The sequence below is a fragment of the Streptopelia decaocto genome (assembly GCF_964273445.1).
Source record: "Streptopelia decaocto genome assembly, chromosome: 20".
NCBI lineage: Eukaryota > Metazoa > Chordata > Aves > Columbiformes > Columbidae > Streptopelia > Streptopelia decaocto.
Window position 1 is genome coordinate 714,420 of NC_138675.1, and position 20,258 is coordinate 734,677.

Consider the following 20,258-nt stretch of genomic DNA (forward strand, 5'->3'; position numbering starts at 1 on the left):
CCACATTTTTGTCTTGCCCCTTGTGCGCAGTTTTTCTAGCTGAGGACTTGAGCATTCCTATCATAATGGTATAGATGGTATTGCACTTGTGTAGGTGACGGATACATCACTGCCCTTGGCAATTATGCCCTTAGCTGAGCATCCAGAAGCACCGGTGGACGGGCCAGGATCTCCTTGTGCCAGGCACAAGAGTACAGCCACTGTCCCCACCAGGAACAGGCAGAGACAGGTCAACAGCAGAGGATGAAAGACCGTACTGAATGTGGTGCTTCCTGTGATCAGGGCAGGCTGGCCAGGTGCCTGCAGCCACGGGGTCCTGGGCATCAGTGCAAAGCAGCAACGCATGAAAACAGCACAATGCTTCTGGAAAACAGAGAAATCTTAGGAAAGCCAAACTGAGTACGAGCCCCCATTTTTATGGGGGACACAGGTACCAATTTTTAAATCAAATTTCTGTAGCTACTTTGAAAGCGCTTATCCCTTCTGGTAACACTTCTGCTCTGGCAGGTAGGATCACTGGTTGGAACAGATCAGCAGCTGACGGCTCAGAATCCGAGCGGGCAACTTTACAAGCGAGTCCCTGAGATCTGCTGGCTTCAATCACTGCAAAGGGCTCGGAAAACCCAAGAGCTCCCACCCACATGCAGACTCCCCAGTGAGGTGGGAGAACCTCACGAGAAGCAGGCAGGGATGGCAGAAAGAAGAAGTCAGCCACACCATTTGTACCGTCCCATCAAGTGGACTGAGGGACTGGCCTTTTGTCTCGGTGTGTAACTCCGCTGCGGGGCCATGGAGAGATTTCTTCTCATGCTAACACCAGGTGAGAGTGAAACTCTCAATCAGAAGCAAAGTTTCCAACCTCTGCAGTGGGCTCCTGGAGGACAGGGGGCATCAAAGAGGCAATCAGGTAGGAGGTCCCTTCTGCTAATGAACCAAGGTTTCCCGCGCGGTGATGCGGGTTGTGCAGGACGTGGCTCTCTGTGCTGCTTTGGCTGCCTGTAGGAGCCCATGGACAGTCTGCACCCAGCTCTGCAAACCCCGCCTGGAGGTGTCTGTGTCCTCAGCTGCTGGGGCACCGGATGAATCAGAGCTTGTCTCGCCCTCGAATAAATGATGGAGCTCTCCTTTATGGGCAGTTGGTCTCCTTTCTTTTCCACTGTCCACATTGTTAGCTATCTGGTGACTTTGCCTTCGTGTTCATCCACTTCTGAGAACAGCGCTGGTGCCTTCGCACAGAGGATCCTCTGCACAGCCAGAAGCTGCGGTTCCAACAACATTACAAAGAACAGCCATTCACTACAGGGCTCCATACGGCTGACCGTGTCGAACCAGTGTTCTCCTGCTCCTGGGAGAGTCTGGTGTGTTCTCAATTGGTCACCATGCTGCAGCAGAACTGCAAGTCCACCAGCATTTGCAAGGCTGATTATACTCTATATGACCTGGGTTTGTGCAGACTATTGGCCTCACAGCTGAAAAGCAGCTGAAAGACAACATTAATGGAGATAATTACTTCTCGCATTAAGCTCTTGATTGCGCAGTGCTCCGGTGTGGATGGCTGGTAAGAGTGGTCTGGCACAAATGTGTTTCTCCAAGGGTGAAGTCAAACTCAGAGGCTTCAAAATGCTGACGGCACGTCATTCTGCAGGTAATGCAGAGCAGCTCTGCCAACTCCCAGGAGACCCCACTATTGACAGCATCCAGAACAGTCTTCTCTTCAAAAATCACAGAATCACAGGATGTCAGGGGTTGGAAGGGCCCTGGAAAGCTCATCCAGGTCAATCCCCCCATGAAGCAGGAACACCCAGATGAGGTTACACAGGAAGGTGTCCAGGCGGGTTGGAATGTCTGCACAGAAGGAGACTCCACAACCCCCCTGGGCAGCCTGGGCCAGGCTCTGCCACCCTCACCGGGAACAAGTTTCTTCTCATATTTAAGCAGAACCTCCTGTGTTCCAGTTTGCACCCATTGCCCCTTGTTCTATCACTGGTTGTCACCAGAAGAGCCTGGCTCCATCCTCCTGACACTCCCCCTTTCCATATTGATCCCCATGAATGAGTCCCCCCTCAGTGTCCTCTTGTCCAGCTCCAGAGCCCCAGCTCCCTCAGCCTTTCCTCACACGGGAGATGCTCCACTCCCTCCAGCATCTTGGTGGCTGCGCTGGACTCTCTGCAGCAGTTCCCTGTCCTGCTGGAACTGAGGGGCCACAGCTGGACACAATATTCCAGGTGTGGTCTCCCCAGGGCAGAGCAGAGGGGCAGGAGAACCTCTCTGACCTACTGACCACCCCCTTCTAACCCACCCCAGGTACCACTGGCAGCTTTATCCATCTGGACCTGGCGCTGAAGGTGCCTGGGTGTCACTGGGGTGTTTGGGAATTAGACTAATGACAATGAAAATCTCAAGTACAGGTACACAGATAAGAAAGATCAAGAAAAGATGAGCACACAGAAAACGGATTGTCTTGTTTGTCTGATCAGCAGCACTCCCTTGGACCTTTCCCGGGCAGACTAAGAGAGAAACAGGACAGGAAATGTTCACAGTTTTAGTGTTTAAGGGCTCGGATGAATCCTCCCAGGCCCTTGGATGGCACTAACAACACAATTGTTTTAAAATCATTTGTCTGACTGTTTGAGGGAAGCTCATCTCTTCCCCTGGAGAACTTCAAATTGAATGCAATGGCAGGGTTACAGGACAGTTCATACCGGGGAAATTGATGTCTGTTCAGAAAGGTGTGCTTGTGTTGCTGCTCTCTAATCCCAGACCGCGAGGAAAGAGCATTTACAGCTCTCCACCCTCCCTTATCAGACTTATTCTTGGCACATTGCTCAGCCATCGCCTTTCCAGCCATTCACTTCAGACGCTTCTTTCCCCACTCTGCGCTTCTCCAGCAGGTCCAGGGCAGCCCCGGCGGTTTCAGTCCAAGTCCCTTTGCTGTTTCTCCCAGCTTGTTTTCTTGCAGGGGTTTGTGCTTTGTTGTTGTTGTTGCTGTTTTTCCTGCTGATTTTGGTTAGAGTTTGGAAATCCTAATTCAAAATAACACACTTCGTATTTCCTCATAGTTTTGATTTTGAGTCCTTATCTGGTTCTCCTTCCCCTGAGCCAAATTGAGGCTGAAACCAAAGTGTTATCAAAAAATACTCTCTTGAAACATGGAGAGTCCATGAAACGCTTGAAAGATTTGCAAAAATTGTTTCTAAGAAGTAAAATGTCAACCGACTTAATTTGGCAGACAGCTCCTCTGTGTGTGCACAGCGGCAATCTGCTCTGGTTCCCGAAGCAAACAGAGCCCCATGTACACAGCCAGGCCAGGGCCGGGTGCCAAACCGTCACACACACCCGAATTTCAGCCCCCGCGGGATCCAGTCTGATGGAGGGACGCTCAGGTGCGGCCACGGGGTCCTGGGCCGCTCTGGGGTGGGTTGTGGGGCTCGCACGGGGAGCACCGCTTGTGGGGAGACCTCAGGAGCGTCTCCCACAGACAGGTCACAGTATCACAGTATGTTTGGGATTGGAAGGGACCTCAAAAGCTCATCCAGTGCAATCCCCCCATGGAGCAGGAACGCCCAGGTGAGGTCGCACAGGAACATGTCCAGGCGGGTTTTGAATGTCTGCAGAGAAGGAGACTCCACAACCCCCCTGGGCAGCCTGTTCCAGTGCTCTGTCACCCTCACTGAGAAGAAGTTTTTTCTCAAATTTAAGTGGAACCTCTTGTGTTCCACTTTGATCCCATTACCCCTTGTCCTATCATTGTTTGCTACCGAGAAGAGCCTGGCTCCATCCTCATGGCACTCAATCTTTATATATATTTATAAACATTAATAAGGTCACCCCTCAGACTCTTCTTCTCCAAACTAAAGAGCCCCAGCTCCCTCAGCCTTTCTTCATAAGGGAGATGCTCCACTCCCTTAATCATCTTCGTTGCCCTACACTGGACCCTCTCCAGCAGTTCCCTGTCCTTCTGGAACTGAGGGGCCCAGAACTGGACACAATATTCCAGATGTGGTCTCACCAGGGCAGAGTAGAGGGGAAGGAGGACCTCTCTTGATCTACTAACCACCCCCCTTCTAATACACCCCAGGTCAAGTGTGCTGTGCTAGGAGTGCCCGGACACCTCTCACCAGAAAACTGAGCCCCGAACAGAAGCAGCGTGGCCCCTGAGCAGCGCCTGGGACTGCAGGAAAGCTATCACAGGTTTCTTCTTAATCTTCTTGATATCACAGTTTTCCACAGACAGAGCCCCCAAGGGTTTGGGCAGCATGAAGGGAAGGGGCGTCGCAGCTCTCGCTCCATCCTGGGGACAGGTGGGAAACACCAGGCAGACACTTTAGCCCCAGGCCTGGGGACGCTGGTGTCCAACACTTCAGGTGGAGATGAGGAATGTCCCCCGAGCCCGCCTGGAGCAGAGCACGCAGCTGTCCCTGCAGGAGCCCTGCTGGCACCCGTTCGGGGATGCTGGCCTCCTACAGAAGCTCCTGGCACCACGAAGGCCACAGCCAGCTCTGGTCCCACCTCCACCACCCAATGCCACCGGTCACCTCCCATCAGCCCCACACACCCCATGGCCTTTCCCAGCATCACCTGGAGACGAGTGTCAGGAGGATGGAGCCAGGCTCTTCTCAGTGACAACCAGTGATAGGACAAGGGGCAATGGGTGCAAACTGGAACACAGGAGGTTCTGCTTAAATATGAGAAGAAACTTGTTCCCGGTGAGGGTGGCAGAGCCTGGCCCAGGCTGCCCAGGGGGTTGTGGAGTCTCCTTCTGTGCAGACATTCCAACCCGCCTGGACACCTTCCTGTGTAACCTCATCTGGGTGTTCCTGCTCCATGGGGGGATTGCACTGGATGAGCTTTACAGGGCCCTTCAACCCCTGACACTCTGGGATTTGGTGATTCTGTCAGTCACAGCCACAGAGTCACAGAGTCACAGTGTCACAGAATCAAAGGGCCCCTGTGCTTCCTAAAACATTTACACAGGTGACCAAACTGGGTACAAGGGACGGGCTGAATATCTTCAGACTACAAAGTGGGTAACCTGTGGCATACCCTAAGCCCAATCATTTTGCATAACAAGGAGAACTAATTACTCTTTGCAGTGCCTGACACTGCAGTGGGTCTCCAGTTCCCACACTCCGGTATGAACTTGGCAACGTTGGACAAAAACTACCACACCCTTTCTAAATGAAGACAACATTAACTTCTTTAATGAGACAAACATTGCCAGGTGCCTCTTGGAGGTGAAAGAAGAGTGGAGAGGAGCACAGAGAGCAGACATGTCATTCAGTATTTACGTAACAATCTGCACTGATTTGCTCTAACTACATGTGAAATAAAATAATCATGTTGCCTCTGTACAGGCATTTTTAATGGCACCTAATAATAGCAATGCTATAAATAATCTGTGAAATGGAAACAAAAATATACCTTTGTTTCAGGTACTGCAAATAGTTCTTTCCTGTTAATTCTAGGACGCTTATTCCAATTTTTTTTATTTAATTTATGTCTTTATATAGAAAAGAATCAATTCAAAATGAAGAGCCAAAACACTTTTTACACAAGATGTATACGGTGCTATTCTTACATTTGAATTGTTTTCATGCTAATAAAACATCATTTTCTACTAGGGAAAAAGAATTCCATTAGAAACAGCTTAACTAGCTCCAGAGGTATTTTGTGAGCATTCAGGAGCACACGGGACAGTTTGCAATGAAACATTCTGGAAGAAAATCACCTCTGCAGAGCCCGGCAGTGAAGGGAGAGCACACCTGGGATGTGCCGCACGCCCATCAAACTGCAGTCCTGGCGGGAGCTGGGGACAGCGCAGCATCTCCAGAGCTGAGCGTTTGGGAGTGAGCCCAGGGATGAAGTGAACGGCCCTCATCGCAAAACTCAGCACTGCAGTGGCTCAGACAACAGGAGATTCAGCTCTGCCACGCAGGCAGAGAACCATACAGAGTCATTGCACTGCTGGAAATGCAGAGGCCAAAGCATATGAAGAGCTTGGCTAGGGCTGACCACCAACAGATCAGGCCCTGAGCGTGCAACTGGGACTTCGGAGTGAAGTCTGACACACACACAGGAGTCTGGAGAGAGACAAAGCCCCGGCCATGGGCCAGGCCCTGACTCCAGCTCCTGGCTATTCCACTTATTTTTTAAGCTGTTTCCAAATCCTCCCATGTTTGCTTGCTGTGGGACTAAACTCTGACCCAGTGATCCAGAGATCCAGAGTTGCCCAGAGAGCTGGTGGATGAACCATCCCTGGAGACATCCCAGCCCAGGCTGGACGGGGCTCTGAGCAACCGGAGCTGGTGAAGATGTCCCTGCCCACTGTATTGGACTAGACGACCTTTATAGGTCCCTTCCAGTCCAAACCATTCTACGATTCTATGATCCCTTTCTGAGAATGACATACATCTTGGCTGGGGAAGAGATAAAGACATCCCTTTCTTCTTGTGCTCTGCCCTGGGGAGACCACACCTGGAATATTGTGTCCAGCTGTGGCCCCTCAGTTCCAGCAGGACAGGGAACTGCTGCAGAGAGTCCAGCGCAGCCACCAAGATGCTGCAGGGAGTGGAGCATCTCCCGTGTGAGGAAAGGCTGAGGGAGCTGGGGCTCTGGAGCTGGACAAGAGGAGACTGAGGGGGGACTCATTCATGGGGATCAATATGGAGAGGGGGATTGTCAGGAGGATGGAGCCAGGCTCTTCTGGTGACAACCAGTGACAGGACAAGGGGCAATGGGTGCAAACTGGAACACAGGAGGTTCCACTGAAAGATGAGAAGAAACTTGTTGGGGGTGAGGGTGTCAGAGCCTGGCCCAGGCTGCCCAGGGGGGTTGTGGAGTCTCCTTCTGTGCAGACATTCCAACCCGCCTGGACACCTTCCTGTGTAACCTCAGCTGGGTGTTCCTGCTCCATGGGGGGATTGCACTGGATGAGCTTTCCAGGGCCCTTCAACCCCTGACATTCTGGGATTCTGGGATTCTGTGAGTGTGGCTTGGGCCACTTGTCCCCATGACTGAGGACACACTGTGTCCTGAGCTCTGATGACGCTCACCCTGCGTGACTGGCCACAAACAGCAGACCACCCTTTGGACAAAAATTCCTTTTATTTACAGCCTTCCCCAGAAAACAGACTGGGGCGGGGGGAGAAAGAAAGAGGGGGAGATTAAGAGAAAGTAAGAGGAGAATGAACTTCATGAGATCTTCTGTCTCTACTTCAAGGGTCCCCAGGGGAAGGACCCCTCTTGCTTTCCAGATCTGTCTTGCTGCCTACTCATCCATCTTGCCACGTATTCTGGGATAATTTCCAAGGGTCAAATAAAAGGCCGTGATTTATGTAATATAGGTCAGGACCTATTTAACAGCTCACAAAGAAGCTCCCCCCCTCCCCATTCTCCCTGTGGCTCTTGGTGACAAGAAAATAGGTCACAGGCAGGCAGTGGGGGGGATTAATCATTTCTTCCAGCAGCTGCTGGGAAAAATATTTTCAGTTCCATTTAATCATAAAGCTTTTTAATTAGTTAGTTTGCAATTTTTAATGTATAGTTTATAAGCTCTTGTGTAAGGGGACAGATTCCTGGAAGAAGAAATCTCCTGCTCCCCACTTCCCCCAGGTAGCACGGATGAAGCTCACCAGCCAGGCAGAGCCCGGCAGGCCCTGGGACTAACACTGACGTGTTTTTCAGGTCCCTCAGCAGCCACCCACTCCAGCCCCATGTGTGGACACCCTGGCACAGCCGCAGCTTGCAGTCCCTCCGCTGCCTGGGCAGGGAGGAGGTGGAAGGGGTATGTTCCTCAGGGATGGAAGAGCCAGAGCTCTGGGACCCCATCACATCAGCCTCTGCCTCTGCAGTGCCACACGTAGCGTCCCTGGGAGGCTGGGACAGCTTCTGCCTGGTACAGCACCGGGGTAAAGGGGTTCAGGCTGCTCCACACAGATGCCAAACTCACCTTTGGTGTAAACGCACTGGCAGACAGCAGTACACAAAATCCCAAAGACTGGACACTCAGCTAGTGTGGTCCAGCCTGGGAACGGATGTTTTGTGACATCCCTTGACCGTCCCCATTCCCCACTAATGCCCCAGCAGAGGAAAGGCAACCTGGCTACCCAGTTCTCCCTGCAATGGGAGACCTGCCACAAGTGTTGGAGAGGTGAAGGGAGGAGAAGCTCATCTGGAAAGACCAACAGATTTTCCACACTTGCAGTGCCTGTGCAGGTCACTGGAACCACTGCTGAACTCCAAATGGCATGGCCAACCCCAGCAGGAGAAGCAACCTATCGATCAACCAACTGCTGGTGTTATGCCCTTATGTGAAGTTTTACACCACCTCCTCTCCCAAAAGCCCGCACCTGAACCCTGCCAAGGTCCCGCAGTACCTTCTCATAATATTGCAGCTCGTAATCCAGGATGACTCCGTTGGGCTGGTCGGGCTGAGACCATGAGAGGGTAATGCTGTCCACGGTGCGGCTGACCTGGTGCATGATGGACACGGCTGAAGGCGCTGGAAGAGAGAGCAAGAGAGAGGCCTGGGTCAGACACCGCACGGGCAGGACCACGTCCGGCTGGACACAGGCAGGGGCATCGCTGCTGTCTGGAGCTGCTGAATTCACCGCCAGCAGCGGCGGGGCTGCCCAGGGCTCAGGACACCCCGGCTGTTGCTGTGGGTAGAGGGCAGTTAGGGGAGAACAAAACATTTCCAGCGCTCCTTAACAGTTTGTAATTAGAAACCATGTAGGGCAGTGTGTCAGGCAGGAGAACAGGTCATTCCCAGGCAAAACAATCCCCGGGTTGGAGCAGACACAGCGTTGTTCCCCTGGAAAAAGCGCTACCAACCCAGCAATATGCAATCCTGCCTGCTTGCTACAGGGAAGTCGAGGGTTTTGTGCTTTGAGATTTGCATAGAGAAGCTTTCTAAGGCACAGGCAGACGCGGGAAGCAAGCGGCTCCTCTCCGCCTCAGTGTGCTGGGTCTGCAAGTTGCACATGCCAATCAAGGGAGGTGCATCCAGCAGCCTGAGCACGCAGCACAAACCTGACCTGACATGCTGACAATGGTGAGTCGCCCGCCTCGTCAGAGCGCCCTGGAAATCACACACCCACGGACGCCGCTTGTCCCGCTGCACACAATGGGCCTTCCCGCAGCTCCGCAGACGTCCCGGGCAGCCGCCCACCCTCCGCGGCCCCGCGCTGCCCACGCAGCTTGACGCGCGGCCAGGTGGGAATGGCGCAGCCTGGGCTGCTGCCACGCCGTGGGAAAACTGGCCTCCAGGACCTGTGCTAACAAGCCCATGGGGCAGGGACCACGGGGCGCAGCTGCCACCTCCCTGCGGAACTCGGACCAGCTCTGACCCCGCTTGCTGCGGACCGGGGCAGGGGAGCAAGCAGGCCGGACTGCTGGCTCAGGCGCCGATGACGGGGACGCCATGCAGGGACGCATGCAGAGCCGCACTGCGGGTACCGGCCCTCAGCCCCCGCCTCGCTGGAGGGGCTGACACGCGGATGCCCTTGCTGCCTCTGTGACTGCTGAGCCGAGCACGTGTCCTTGTCCCACCGTGTGCGAGCCTCCCACGGCACCACCAACACGGCCTCCATGGACGGCGCTGAGGCCACCCCAGGGCTCACCCAGCACCAGCCCATTCTCAGAGGGCGCTCAGCACAGCATCAGCCCTGGCACCCAGCACACACTTCCTTGCTCCGGCAGCGCCAGGGCACAGGGGAAGCCTCAGGGCTGGGAGAGGACTGGAAAGCGGCAGCGAGAGACCTTGTCCATCACTTGCATGCCAGGCCTGGTTACAAATGGACGCAGTGAGGCTTGCACTCAGAAGGGCTTTTACTAGGTCCAACCCTTTCAATATTTCATGGAAGAACAACTCATTTGACAGCTCTGAGAAACAGCTTGGAGGAGCGGCACACAAAGCCAAGCACATCTTGCCCATCTCCAGCCTGGTTTGCATTGGCAACACCAGCAGCCATGCCAGCTGGGGACTGCGGGCACCCGGACCAGCGCGGCTGCAGCGTGTTCTTGCACTTCCCCGTCATGAATTACAGCTGAGCACTTTCTCTCAAAGTACACAACAAAAGCCATTTTTCTGATCCACCATCTCTGCCTCTTCACTTCTCTGCTGGTCTTCTGGACTCAGAGCATTGCAGCTCCCAGATGTTCAATGCCTGTGTGCCCGGGAGAGGAGGCGCTGGGTATGGGTAAAGCAAGACCTGCCACCACACTGCTGCACCATTTCCCTTCATCTACCTGCGTTTTCCCATCCTTGAAGGAAGGTACAATGTGGGGAAGCCTCAGCAAAGTGTTGGTGACCTCTGGTTTTGTCCAGAACTTACTAAAATCGAACGAGTGCGGAGAACTTCCAGCACTGGAAGTGTTCAAGGTCAGGTTGGACAGGGCTTTGAGCAACGTGATCTAGTGGAAAATGTCCTTGAGGCAGGGGGACTGGACTAGGTGACCTTTAAAGGCCCCTTCTGACCCAAACCATTCTGTGATTCTAACAGATCCGGAGACTGAAGCCTCACTTCTGACCAAACACCCGTCCCTCCATCCACTCCTGGTTACCCAAGCCCCATCACCCACCATTCTGAAACTCTCTGTATCATCTGAGACCTCCCCGTGCTCTGTCACGTACAGCACTGTGTCCCTCGCACCTTCATGTCCCAGTCCCACCACTTCAGGGGCCACATTTACAAACTCCGGGGATTAGTTTCTCATCCTGGTGTTAAGACAAGACACAGGTAACATTTATGGAGCCTGTCAGCTCTTGCCAAAGCTTGCTGCTTCCTTGTCAACACGGGTTTCATAGGACATCTGCAGTCTCCAAGACAAACACTTCTCTCTCTGTGGAGAAAAGGCTTGGAAGGGAGATGTGCCCAGGCTACAGGTGTCCCTGCAGCAGGGGCTGGGGCTGCACTGAGTATGTGGCACATCCGAGCTGCACAGGCGCTGGGATCTGAGCCCATGCTCATACAGGCTGTTCCAGGACAGGGGCCGCATACACCCAGACCAGTCCCACCACAAAACCGGGATGTGGAAATGTCCCATGATTTAGACACAGGTTCAATAGCTGGTGTTGCAGCTGGAGAAGCTCCTTAGCGCCAGGTCCCTCTGGGCAGGACTGAGGTCCCCGGGATGCTCTTCTACCACTTCCATGCACCGCACGCCAGCCTGGGAGTACGTGGCTTCTACAAGGCATCTCCTGCTTCTCCAGGCCATGCTGAGGAAGCTACAAAATATAACAGCTAAAGCACCGTGTGTGTGAATCATTTGTGACCAGCCAGGGCCCAGGCAGCCGTGTACTCGGTGAATCTGCTCTCATCTGGCTCAGAAGAAAGAACCAAATGATGAGGTGGGGCTCATTTAATGAGACTTAATGAGCAAAATACGCTGTATGTTGGGGAGGAGGCAGATGAGATGAATGACTACAGCAACTTCAGCACTTTTTCTACACCTGGGGCAAAGGAGTGTCTCTGGATAGACAGGAACCTCCACCATGGCTTCTCCTCACTAACAGCTCTTGTTATCACAGACATCAGGGAAATGCACAATAATAAAATCACAGAAAGCTTTATGTCAGACGTGAACCCTGGAGGTTTCTAGTCCAACTGGCTTGCACAGTAATTTCAAAGTCAGATGACTTTGCTCAGGATTGCATACAGTTGAGATCTGAATATGCTCAGGGATGGGGAGCGCACAGGCTCCCGCAGCACCAGTCCCCAGCTGCCGTGCTCTTGTGGGGAAGAAGCTTTTCCTCACATCCCATTGGAACCTCCCTCATCGCACCTTGTGGCCATCACAGAATCCCAGAAGCCCAGGCTGGTCGGGCTGCAGGAGCTCTGCAGATCCCCAGCCCAGCCCTGCCAGCGCAGGGTCACAGAGCAGATCACACAGGTGGGCCCAGGGGGTTTGAATGTCTCAGAGAAGGAGACTCCACACCCGCTCTGGGCAGCCTGGACCAGGCTCTGGCACCTCCCAGCAAACAAGTTTCTGCTCATGTTCAGATGGAGCCTCCTGTGTTTCAGTCTGTGCCCGTTGCCCCTCACCCTGGCGTTGGGCACCACTGAACAGAGTCTGGTCCATCCTCTGACACCCACCCTGAGATATTGATCCATTGATCAGATCCCTCTCAGCTTCTCTTCTCCAGCTCAACAGCCCCAGCTCTCTCAGTGTCTCCTCATCACAAAGATGCTCCAGAGCCCTAAACTAACATCACTAAACCTAAACTCAACACCAGTATTGTCCGCTCTCTGTGCACCCCTGGGAAGAGTCTGGCTCTGTGTTCTCTTTAAACTCCCTTTCGAAGTGGCAGACTGTAGTTAGCTGCCACTCGGCCTCTCCGGGCTGGCCAAACCCAGCTCTCAGCTCCCCCGTATGTCTTGTGCTCCGTCCCCGGCCCATCCCAGTGACCCTCCTGCTGGACCTACTCCCATTTGTTGATGTCTCTGTAGTCCTCGGGAGCCCCAACATGGGCACAGGACCCCAGATGTGGCCTCCTGAGTGCTGAGCAGATGGGGACAGTCACTCTCCTCAATCTTTGCTGCACAACACGGTCCTTCTCACACGTCCTCACCACAGGCGAGGACAAAGGTTTGTGCAGAGAGAGGCTCCCGACTGTGAATAAGGCACCGACTGGGACTGGGTGTCTCAGTTTGAAGGCAGATTAGTGGAGTCAGCCAGCCAGAGTGACTTTCTGACGTCCAGTCAGAAGGAAAAGCTTCCAGATCACGACACAAATGCTCAGGTAGCTGGTGTCTGGCAAACAGCTCCTTCACAGTCAGCTGAAAGCTCCTGAAGACCCACGAGTTTCTGTCTCTTCACCACTTCCAAGGCTGGAAGGTCCTGGTTCTCTACCCTGCCCCTAAGCCCCTGTGGGAGACCTTGTGCAAATCCGCATTATCCCTCGTACTGCCATTTTCTACCTGGAAAATAAGGTTAGCTGTCCTGGCTTGTTTCCACTCCCTGCCTGTCTTATCTAATTTGACTGAGCACTTTCAGAGGCTGAGATTGTGCTCCGGGGCTTCATCCTCCAGCGGTATTTAATGCATGTAATATAACAGCTAAAAAGGAAGGAGGGAGATGAAAACATATGAAGTGAACATACAGAGCATCCGATCTGGGATAGTGCTGCCTGGTGACACCCTCATCGCCAGGTGTGCTCCAGCTCCGGCAGAAGCACCAAGCGCTTTGTGACCAGCCCGAACCACGATGCAAAAAGAGCTTTTCTGCCACGGGACGTGGCGAAGTGACAAACGCTACAGAAAAGGCTGAGAGAAGCGTCCTGAGACGTGACGGACTCAGCCGGGCAAAGATGACTAAAGTCCCAAAATATCTAAGCTGACTTCCCTGAGCTGTTGTTTCTGAACAAACCGTACACAGGTTCCCTCCATTGGCTTTCTGAGTGTTTCAAAGCAAAGATTGAACAAACTGCAAAAAGGATCAAAAAGCAAAGAAAGGTCTTTGTTGTTCAGGCTGCTTTGTGCCAAGCCCTGTCCAGGACCAGCCGGAGTACAGCGGGGCTGCTGCCACCAAAGACCCAGCGGCAGCTTTTAACCTGGCCCTTTGGGATCGGTCACCTCGTTCCACGAACCGTGACTCCTCTTTGTTCCCTCGTGACAAAAGAAACAGAGCTTTAGGGACCATTTCCAGGTTGGAAAAGGGTCACCTGGAACATTTCCAGGTTGGAACTGGTCACTGAATTGGTGACAATTGCCCAGTGGTGCAAATTCCCCAGTGCCAGACCCTCCCTCAGCTCTTGGCTCGCCTGGTTGTCCCTCACCCATGGAAGCTGTTTGAGTTACTACTCACAGGGAAAAGGGATGCTGGAAAAGGGATGCTGGAAAAGGGGTGCTGGAAAAGGGGTGCTGGAAAAGGGGTGCTGGAAAAGGGGTGCTGGAAAAGGCAACTGCCCTGTGACGCAGAAAGAAGATGAGATTTGGAGCATCCCAGCTCTCAGAGCCACTTTCACTTTGAGTTATCACCCCCATGAACGTGTCAGCAGAGGCAGATTGATCCTGATGCTGTCTCTGGGTGCATGTGTACAGCAACGATGCAAAATGAAACAGAACTTCACTTCCACAGTGGAGGGAACCTTACTTCTCATGACTGAAACCCCCGAGCCCCACTTCACTTTGTGGCAAAATGAATCAGTCCTTGAAAGGCACTTTTCTCCATCCTCTTCATCTGCGATGGCCTCAGATTCTTTGGATTCCTCCTAGTGGAGCCCCGTGGCTTTTCCAAATTGCTGAGAAATAAAGCAAGCCAAAACCACCACTGGAGTGTAAAACAAGCTTAATGAAACTCCAGCGATGTAAAGAGGCAGATGACCTGTCCCCTGCTGCAGAGCAGGGAGGGACGGAGACGCTTCCGTGGTCACCACCCACGGCCCCGCGGTCTGATCACAGCCAGGCCCTGGTCTGCGTGGGGCTCCGGCAGTTCACCTGGTGCTCGGGAGCTGAGCAGACTCTGCTGCTGGGGCAGCTCTGCAGGGTAAATCTCTGGAGGTGTCGACAGCTCTTCTTGTCCGGCTTTTCTGCAGCCCACACAGAAGGCTGTGCTGCCATTCAGTGGGACCTGGACAGGCTGGAGAGTTGGGCAGGGAATAACCCAATGAAATTTAACAAGGGAAAGTGTAGAGTCCTGCATCTGGGCAGGAACAACCCCGGGTTCCAGTATAGGTTGGGAGATTACATATTAGAGAGCAGTGTAGGGGAAAGGGACCTGGGGGTCCTGGGGACAGCAGGGTGACCATGAGCCAGCACTGGGCCCTTGTGGCCAGGAAGCCAATGGCATCCTGGGGTGTATTAGAAGGGGGGTGGTTAGTAGATCGAGAGAGGTTCTTCTTCCCCTCTACTCCGCCCTGGTGAGACCACACCTGGAATATTGTGTCCAGTTCTGGGCCCCTCAGTTCCAGAAGGACAGGGAACTGCTGGAGAGGGTCCAGCGTAGGGCAACGAAGATGCTGAAGGGAGTGGAGCATCTCCCTTATGAAGAAAGGCTGAGGGAGCTGGGGCTCTTTAGTTTGGAGAAGAGGAGACTGAGGGGTGACCTTATTAATGTTTATAAATATATAAAGGGTGAGTGCCATGAGGATGGAGCCAGGCTCTTCTCGGTGGCAAACAATGATAGGACAAGGGGTAATGGGATCAAGCTGGAACACAAGAGGTTCCACTTAAATTTGAGAAAAAACTTCTTCTCAGTAAGGGTGACAGAGCCTGGCCCAGGCTGCCCAGGGGGTTGTGGAGTCTCCTTCTCTGCAGACATTCAAAACCCGCCTGGACATGTTCCTGTGCGACCTCACCTGGGCGTTCCTGCTCCAGCAGGGGGATTGGACTGGATGATCTTTTGAGGTCCCTTCCAATCCCAAACATACTGTGATACTGTGAAACTGCCTGAGTTTAACTACTGGGAACACGTGGGAAGGATGGAGATCAAGATGGAGCCCATCCTCAGGTCTTGCCAGAAGAGCCACATACCTGTAACCTCCCCGAAGGACACACAGGTGTCCGCTGAATTTTGCCAGAGTCTGTAATGACAGCAAAGCCAGCAGCGTCCTCACAATCCATTCTGTGATTCTGTAATCCATGCTGGCTCAGTGCCACAGGGTGCACAAGTCCAGCCAAGAAGGTCTCAAATCCCACTGCACACCATATTCAGGCAACTTCATGGAGAGATTGGGATCTTATATGCTGCTTCACTGACTGTCTGCCAGGAAAACTCAAACATCTACCAGGGCAGAAATGGAGTCACAATGGGTTTTGGCAAGAGAAGGACCAAAGCCATGAGGCTTTTCAGCCCGTTGAGTATTTAACCTTCCCAAAAGCAGTGCCACACAGAGGACAACACTTCTTGTGTAGCCGAAGTTGGTCTTGCCAGTGTTAAGGTGGGTCTGGCAGGCACCCTGAGTTAATGAATCAGGTAAAAGAGTCACAGGTAAGGAAGCCCATCCTATACTCTTCTGTCTGTGCTTTGTACTGGGGCCATGTTGTGGATTGAGTCTACTAGCAAGACAGACATAACTTAGGCCAGACATAACCATGGTGCTCCGGCCTCTCCCAGGTCAGCGTTCCTGGCCTAGGTAATCCACTGAGGTGCCTTATTCAGGTGCAGCTCAAGGGCCTGTCCTGGGGAAAGGGATGAACTGAGAGGCTCAGGCGCCTGCACACCGAGCACAGAGCGGAGCCGCAGGGCTGGCGGGAGACGCCGACTGAGGCGCCTTCTCCCACTCCACCCTTCAGTTCCCAATAGCACCAAACCGGGGTGCTGGTGAGACGGGACCCCGGCAGTCTGGTCCAGCCTATCTGCCACACGATGATCTCCAACACCGGACCAGGGACAGCTGGGGCTTTGTTAGCCAAATCTTTACATCTCCATGGATGGGGCTTCCCTAATTATTGATCTCTCTGTATTAATACCCTTTGGTCTTTTTTTTAATTATCTCCAGAAATAAAATGACAGTTTGGGGTCATAAAGCACAACCTTTCTCTGCCACATTACTGTAAACGAGCCGCACCATGTCCTGCCTCCCACTCACTCTAGCTGAGGCACATTCAGCATTTTAAAAAGTAAATCTTCTAAAGAAAAACAAAACAAAAGGCAAGAAGAGACCAAAACTGATTATAAGACCGAAGTCACCCAGCTAAGGATCCCTAACAGGCACACAGGCCAGCAGAGCCGCCGCACCATTCAGAACGGCACCTGGAGCCCGCGCTGGTGCTTCGGCTCTGCCGCCCGACCCGCGGCTGCTGGATGGACCGTGGGCTGGGAAGAGTCTCTGTGCCAACCCCGGACCATGAGCGGGCAGAGCCTCTTTGACTTAGACAGCAAGAGCTTCCATTTGGGAGCTGTCACCTTTCTCCCAGCACTGCTTTCTCAATATCCTAAGATGACCTCCATCCTAGCCCTTTTCAGTACACACAGACCAGGAATAAGGACATGAGGGTGTATGAGGACTCACTTAACGAAGGAACAAGCAAGCACCTTCCTCCCAAACATCGAGCAACATCACCTGTCACCCTGTGACACAGTCTCATCCCTCATGTGTGCTGGTTCATCCCATCCCAAGGGACCCACTGGGGCTACGAGCATCCTATTCCTAACAGGCTTTGATAGCAGAGGCGGTTTTCTGTGTCAGGTCCTGACTCTTGGGCCACCACAACCGCTGCCCCCGGTGCTCAGCAGGTGTGACCCGCAGCTCCAAACCAGGGCAGCTACTCCCGAGGACGAGGCAGCAGCTTCTCATAGCTCAGCATGTGCTTCCAGATAACTAAGAAACGACGATTTGTTCAAGAAAGGGATCCTATTTTAACCTATTTGTGACTGTGAGTCTCTCTTTACAGGTTTACATCCTTGCTGGGGAGCATCGCCAGGTTTCCCGCTGTGATTCGCTGTGACGCGCCGGCTGATACCTCTGTGGAAGAGGGACCGGAGAGCTCCGTGCCCACCCGCCTCCAGGGCTACAGAAGCAGCTTCTGCGAAGAGAAACCAAAACCCCAGGAGGCACAGATCCACCGCGGCACAGGCAGCGACACTGCCGCTCATCCCTCCGCAACAGGCTTTGGATTCTTTAACTAAAGATTCGCTTGATCTCAGGTGCAGACAAAGGTATGTCGGTAGCACTGCTAAGCCTCAGGCTTGCTATAGCCAGTATTTTACTTCCATACCAAATAGTTACTGCTTTGTTTGCCTGCTGAAACTGATAAAAAAGATGAAGGGAAAGAAGGAAAGAGATCTGTTTTCCAGGAGAAATAGGCACTTTCTAATTGCAGCAAAACCAGAGAGAAGGTCACGCCAACCGCAAAACTCAGGGCAGCGTGATGAGACAGCGCAAGAACACGGTGATTTTGCAGAAAATTGGGAAAAGCTGCTGGAACATTCAGGTCTGAACATCTGCACGAGACTGGCGACGGGCAGTGAGTTAAATATAGCTGGGACGCTTGTGGTTGACCCTGTGCATATGTTATAGACACACATCCAGTGTTCTTTGAGGACTGCGAATTACGACGGGCCCACCGTGCCTCCTGGGAGGTTTTCCTCATGGCTACTTGCTCTTTTCTAAAACGCATATATTATTTTCAGATTGAAATGTATGGCTGTCATCTTCCCGCTGCTGGAACCTATCTGGTTTTGCTGGCTAAATTAAGGAGGAGTCTAGAAACAGAGTTTTATCTTTGTGAAAGAACGGAGAGATCATGACAATATTTTCTTTTCATCTGATTTTCTGTTATCTAAGCAGACTGAATTTCTCAAGTGCTTCACAGATCTATCAGCCCACATATCAATCTGATGACTCTCTCCTGAACCGTTTTCGATTTTGCGTTAACCTCCTTTTCAAACATAAACCTCGAAGCTGATCCCAGTAGCCAGCAACCGCCTGTCTCAACCTCAGCGACAGCGTCCCCCCCTCACTCAGGTCCGACACTCCTGCGAGGTGTCCAACGTGGCACTGCCCTGGCTCAGCCCGGCCCTCAGACGCTGGTGCAGAGCTGCCGTTCCCTCTCCATCGGGTGCTTCACTGTGATTTGTAGCTACGCCTGCAGCCCAGGGACGGGAGAACGGCGCTCCCCTTGCTCCCTGCACCCCCATGCTGACGCGGGTTGCACCGAACGCCCAGGGACCCCGGCGGCTTCTGCCGTTCCTACAACCCCCGTGTCCTGCTGGGAGCGGGGCGAGAGATCCTGGGTGCATCCAAAATGAGTGTAATTGGTGAAACTGCTCTGTAAAGCTTAGGGCAATTCATTACGATCAAACTGACAAAAAGCAGTAGGGGGGCATCACACAATCACCAACTGTACTGGGTGAATAAGAAATAAACAGGCTTATTTTCCTCCTTGGTTTGGTGTCTCGGAGTTGTACCGTTTAGAGCTGTTCTTAGGAAGCTCATGTGTTTCCCTCCCTAACCTATGTCCATGACACCAGGTCTTCTCAATCCAGCTGAACAAGACCAGGAATCCTCAGGACATGTGCTGGGGAACCCTCCTCTTTGATTTAGACAACAAGAGCTTCCATTTGGGAGCTGTCACCTTTCTCCCAGCACTGCTTTCTCAATATCCTAAGAAGACCTCCATCCTAGCCCTTTTCAGTACACACAGACCAAGAATAAGGACATGAGGGTGTATGAGGACTCACTTAACGAAGGAACAAGCAAGCACCTTCCTCCCAAACATCGAGCAACATCACCTGTCACCCTGTGACACAGTCTCATCCCTCATGTGTGCTGGTTCATCCCATCCCAAGGGACCCATCGGGGCTACAAGCATCCTATTCCTAACAGGCTTTGATAGCAGAGGCGGTTTTCTGTGTAGGTCCTGACTCTTGGGCCACCACAACCGCTGCCCCCGGTGCTCAGCAGGTGTGACCCGCAGTGCCGTGGTGCTGTGAAACGGCTGCCCACCAGTGTCCCCAGCGCCACGGCGCCGCGGTGCTGCCGGGAGGTCCCACCACGCGGGCTGGGGAGCCGAACTGCTGCTGTAACGGGAAGAACGCTGGACAAGGCCCCGCCACAGCAGCCCCGGGGAGCAGCGCAGGCCCTGGCTCCCCAGGCAGCGCCCTGGCTGTTCTGCGGGGTGGGCAGGACTGTGTGGCTCCAGCCTCCCAGGGGACACAGGGGTCTTTCCGCAGCTTCTCTTTCATGATCCGTACACCCATTTGAAACGCTGCCAGTTGCAATCTGCCCCCCATTTTGCCGCTAGACCCCCACGTCCTTCACCTGCCGGGCCCGCAGGGCTCAGCCCGCCAGCGGGTCAGCGCTGTTGAAATCCCGCTACAATCAAAGCGTCTCCATTCCTCCGCTGGCTTAGCTGGAAGAGTCAGGTTACAGGCAGCAAAACCCCTATCTCTGATCACTTTAATACCACTAACCCATGTCATGTCAGACAGAGTCAACATTTGCTCTGGAAAACACTCACGACAGAGAGAGAGCAAAGCCAACCCGGCCCGTGGCCTCTCCCAGCAACACTTTGAAATTACCCGGGGGGAAAAACGAGGTGAACAGCTGGGAGTTCTCCAGCATCTCCTCAGAGCCCTCCTGACAGATCTTGGTCCCTGGAGTGTCAGGTTACTGAACGGGGGAACTGCTTTTATTATAGGAGGGTCAGCAGGGAATTCTGGTATTTTCAATTACCCGCAAGCCGGAGCGGCTGCGATCCAGGGTCAGGATTAACCGCCTGACCCCCGGCTGAAGACAGAGTGGCAGGGAAATGCACCATGATGCTGCAAGGCACCAGCTAGTCCAGAGGCCACGGGACAGGGCAGTGAATGCG

General features: G+C 53.2%; 1 protein-coding gene across 4 annotated transcripts in view; it reads right to left on the reverse strand.

Annotated features, from left to right (window-relative positions):
* The window catches only part of EPHB2 (EPH receptor B2), a 106,383-nt gene that overhangs the window by 20,607 nt on the left and 65,518 nt on the right, over nucleotides 1-20,258 (reverse strand). For all 4 annotated transcript variants that reach the window (XM_082069709.1, XM_082069707.1, XM_082069708.1 and 1 more), the window contains exon 5: nucleotides 8,376-8,500. In XM_082069709.1, the coding sequence (XP_081925835.1) occupies nucleotides 8,376-8,500 (125 nt within the window). The remainder of the gene's footprint in view (nucleotides 1-8,375; nucleotides 8,501-20,258) is intronic.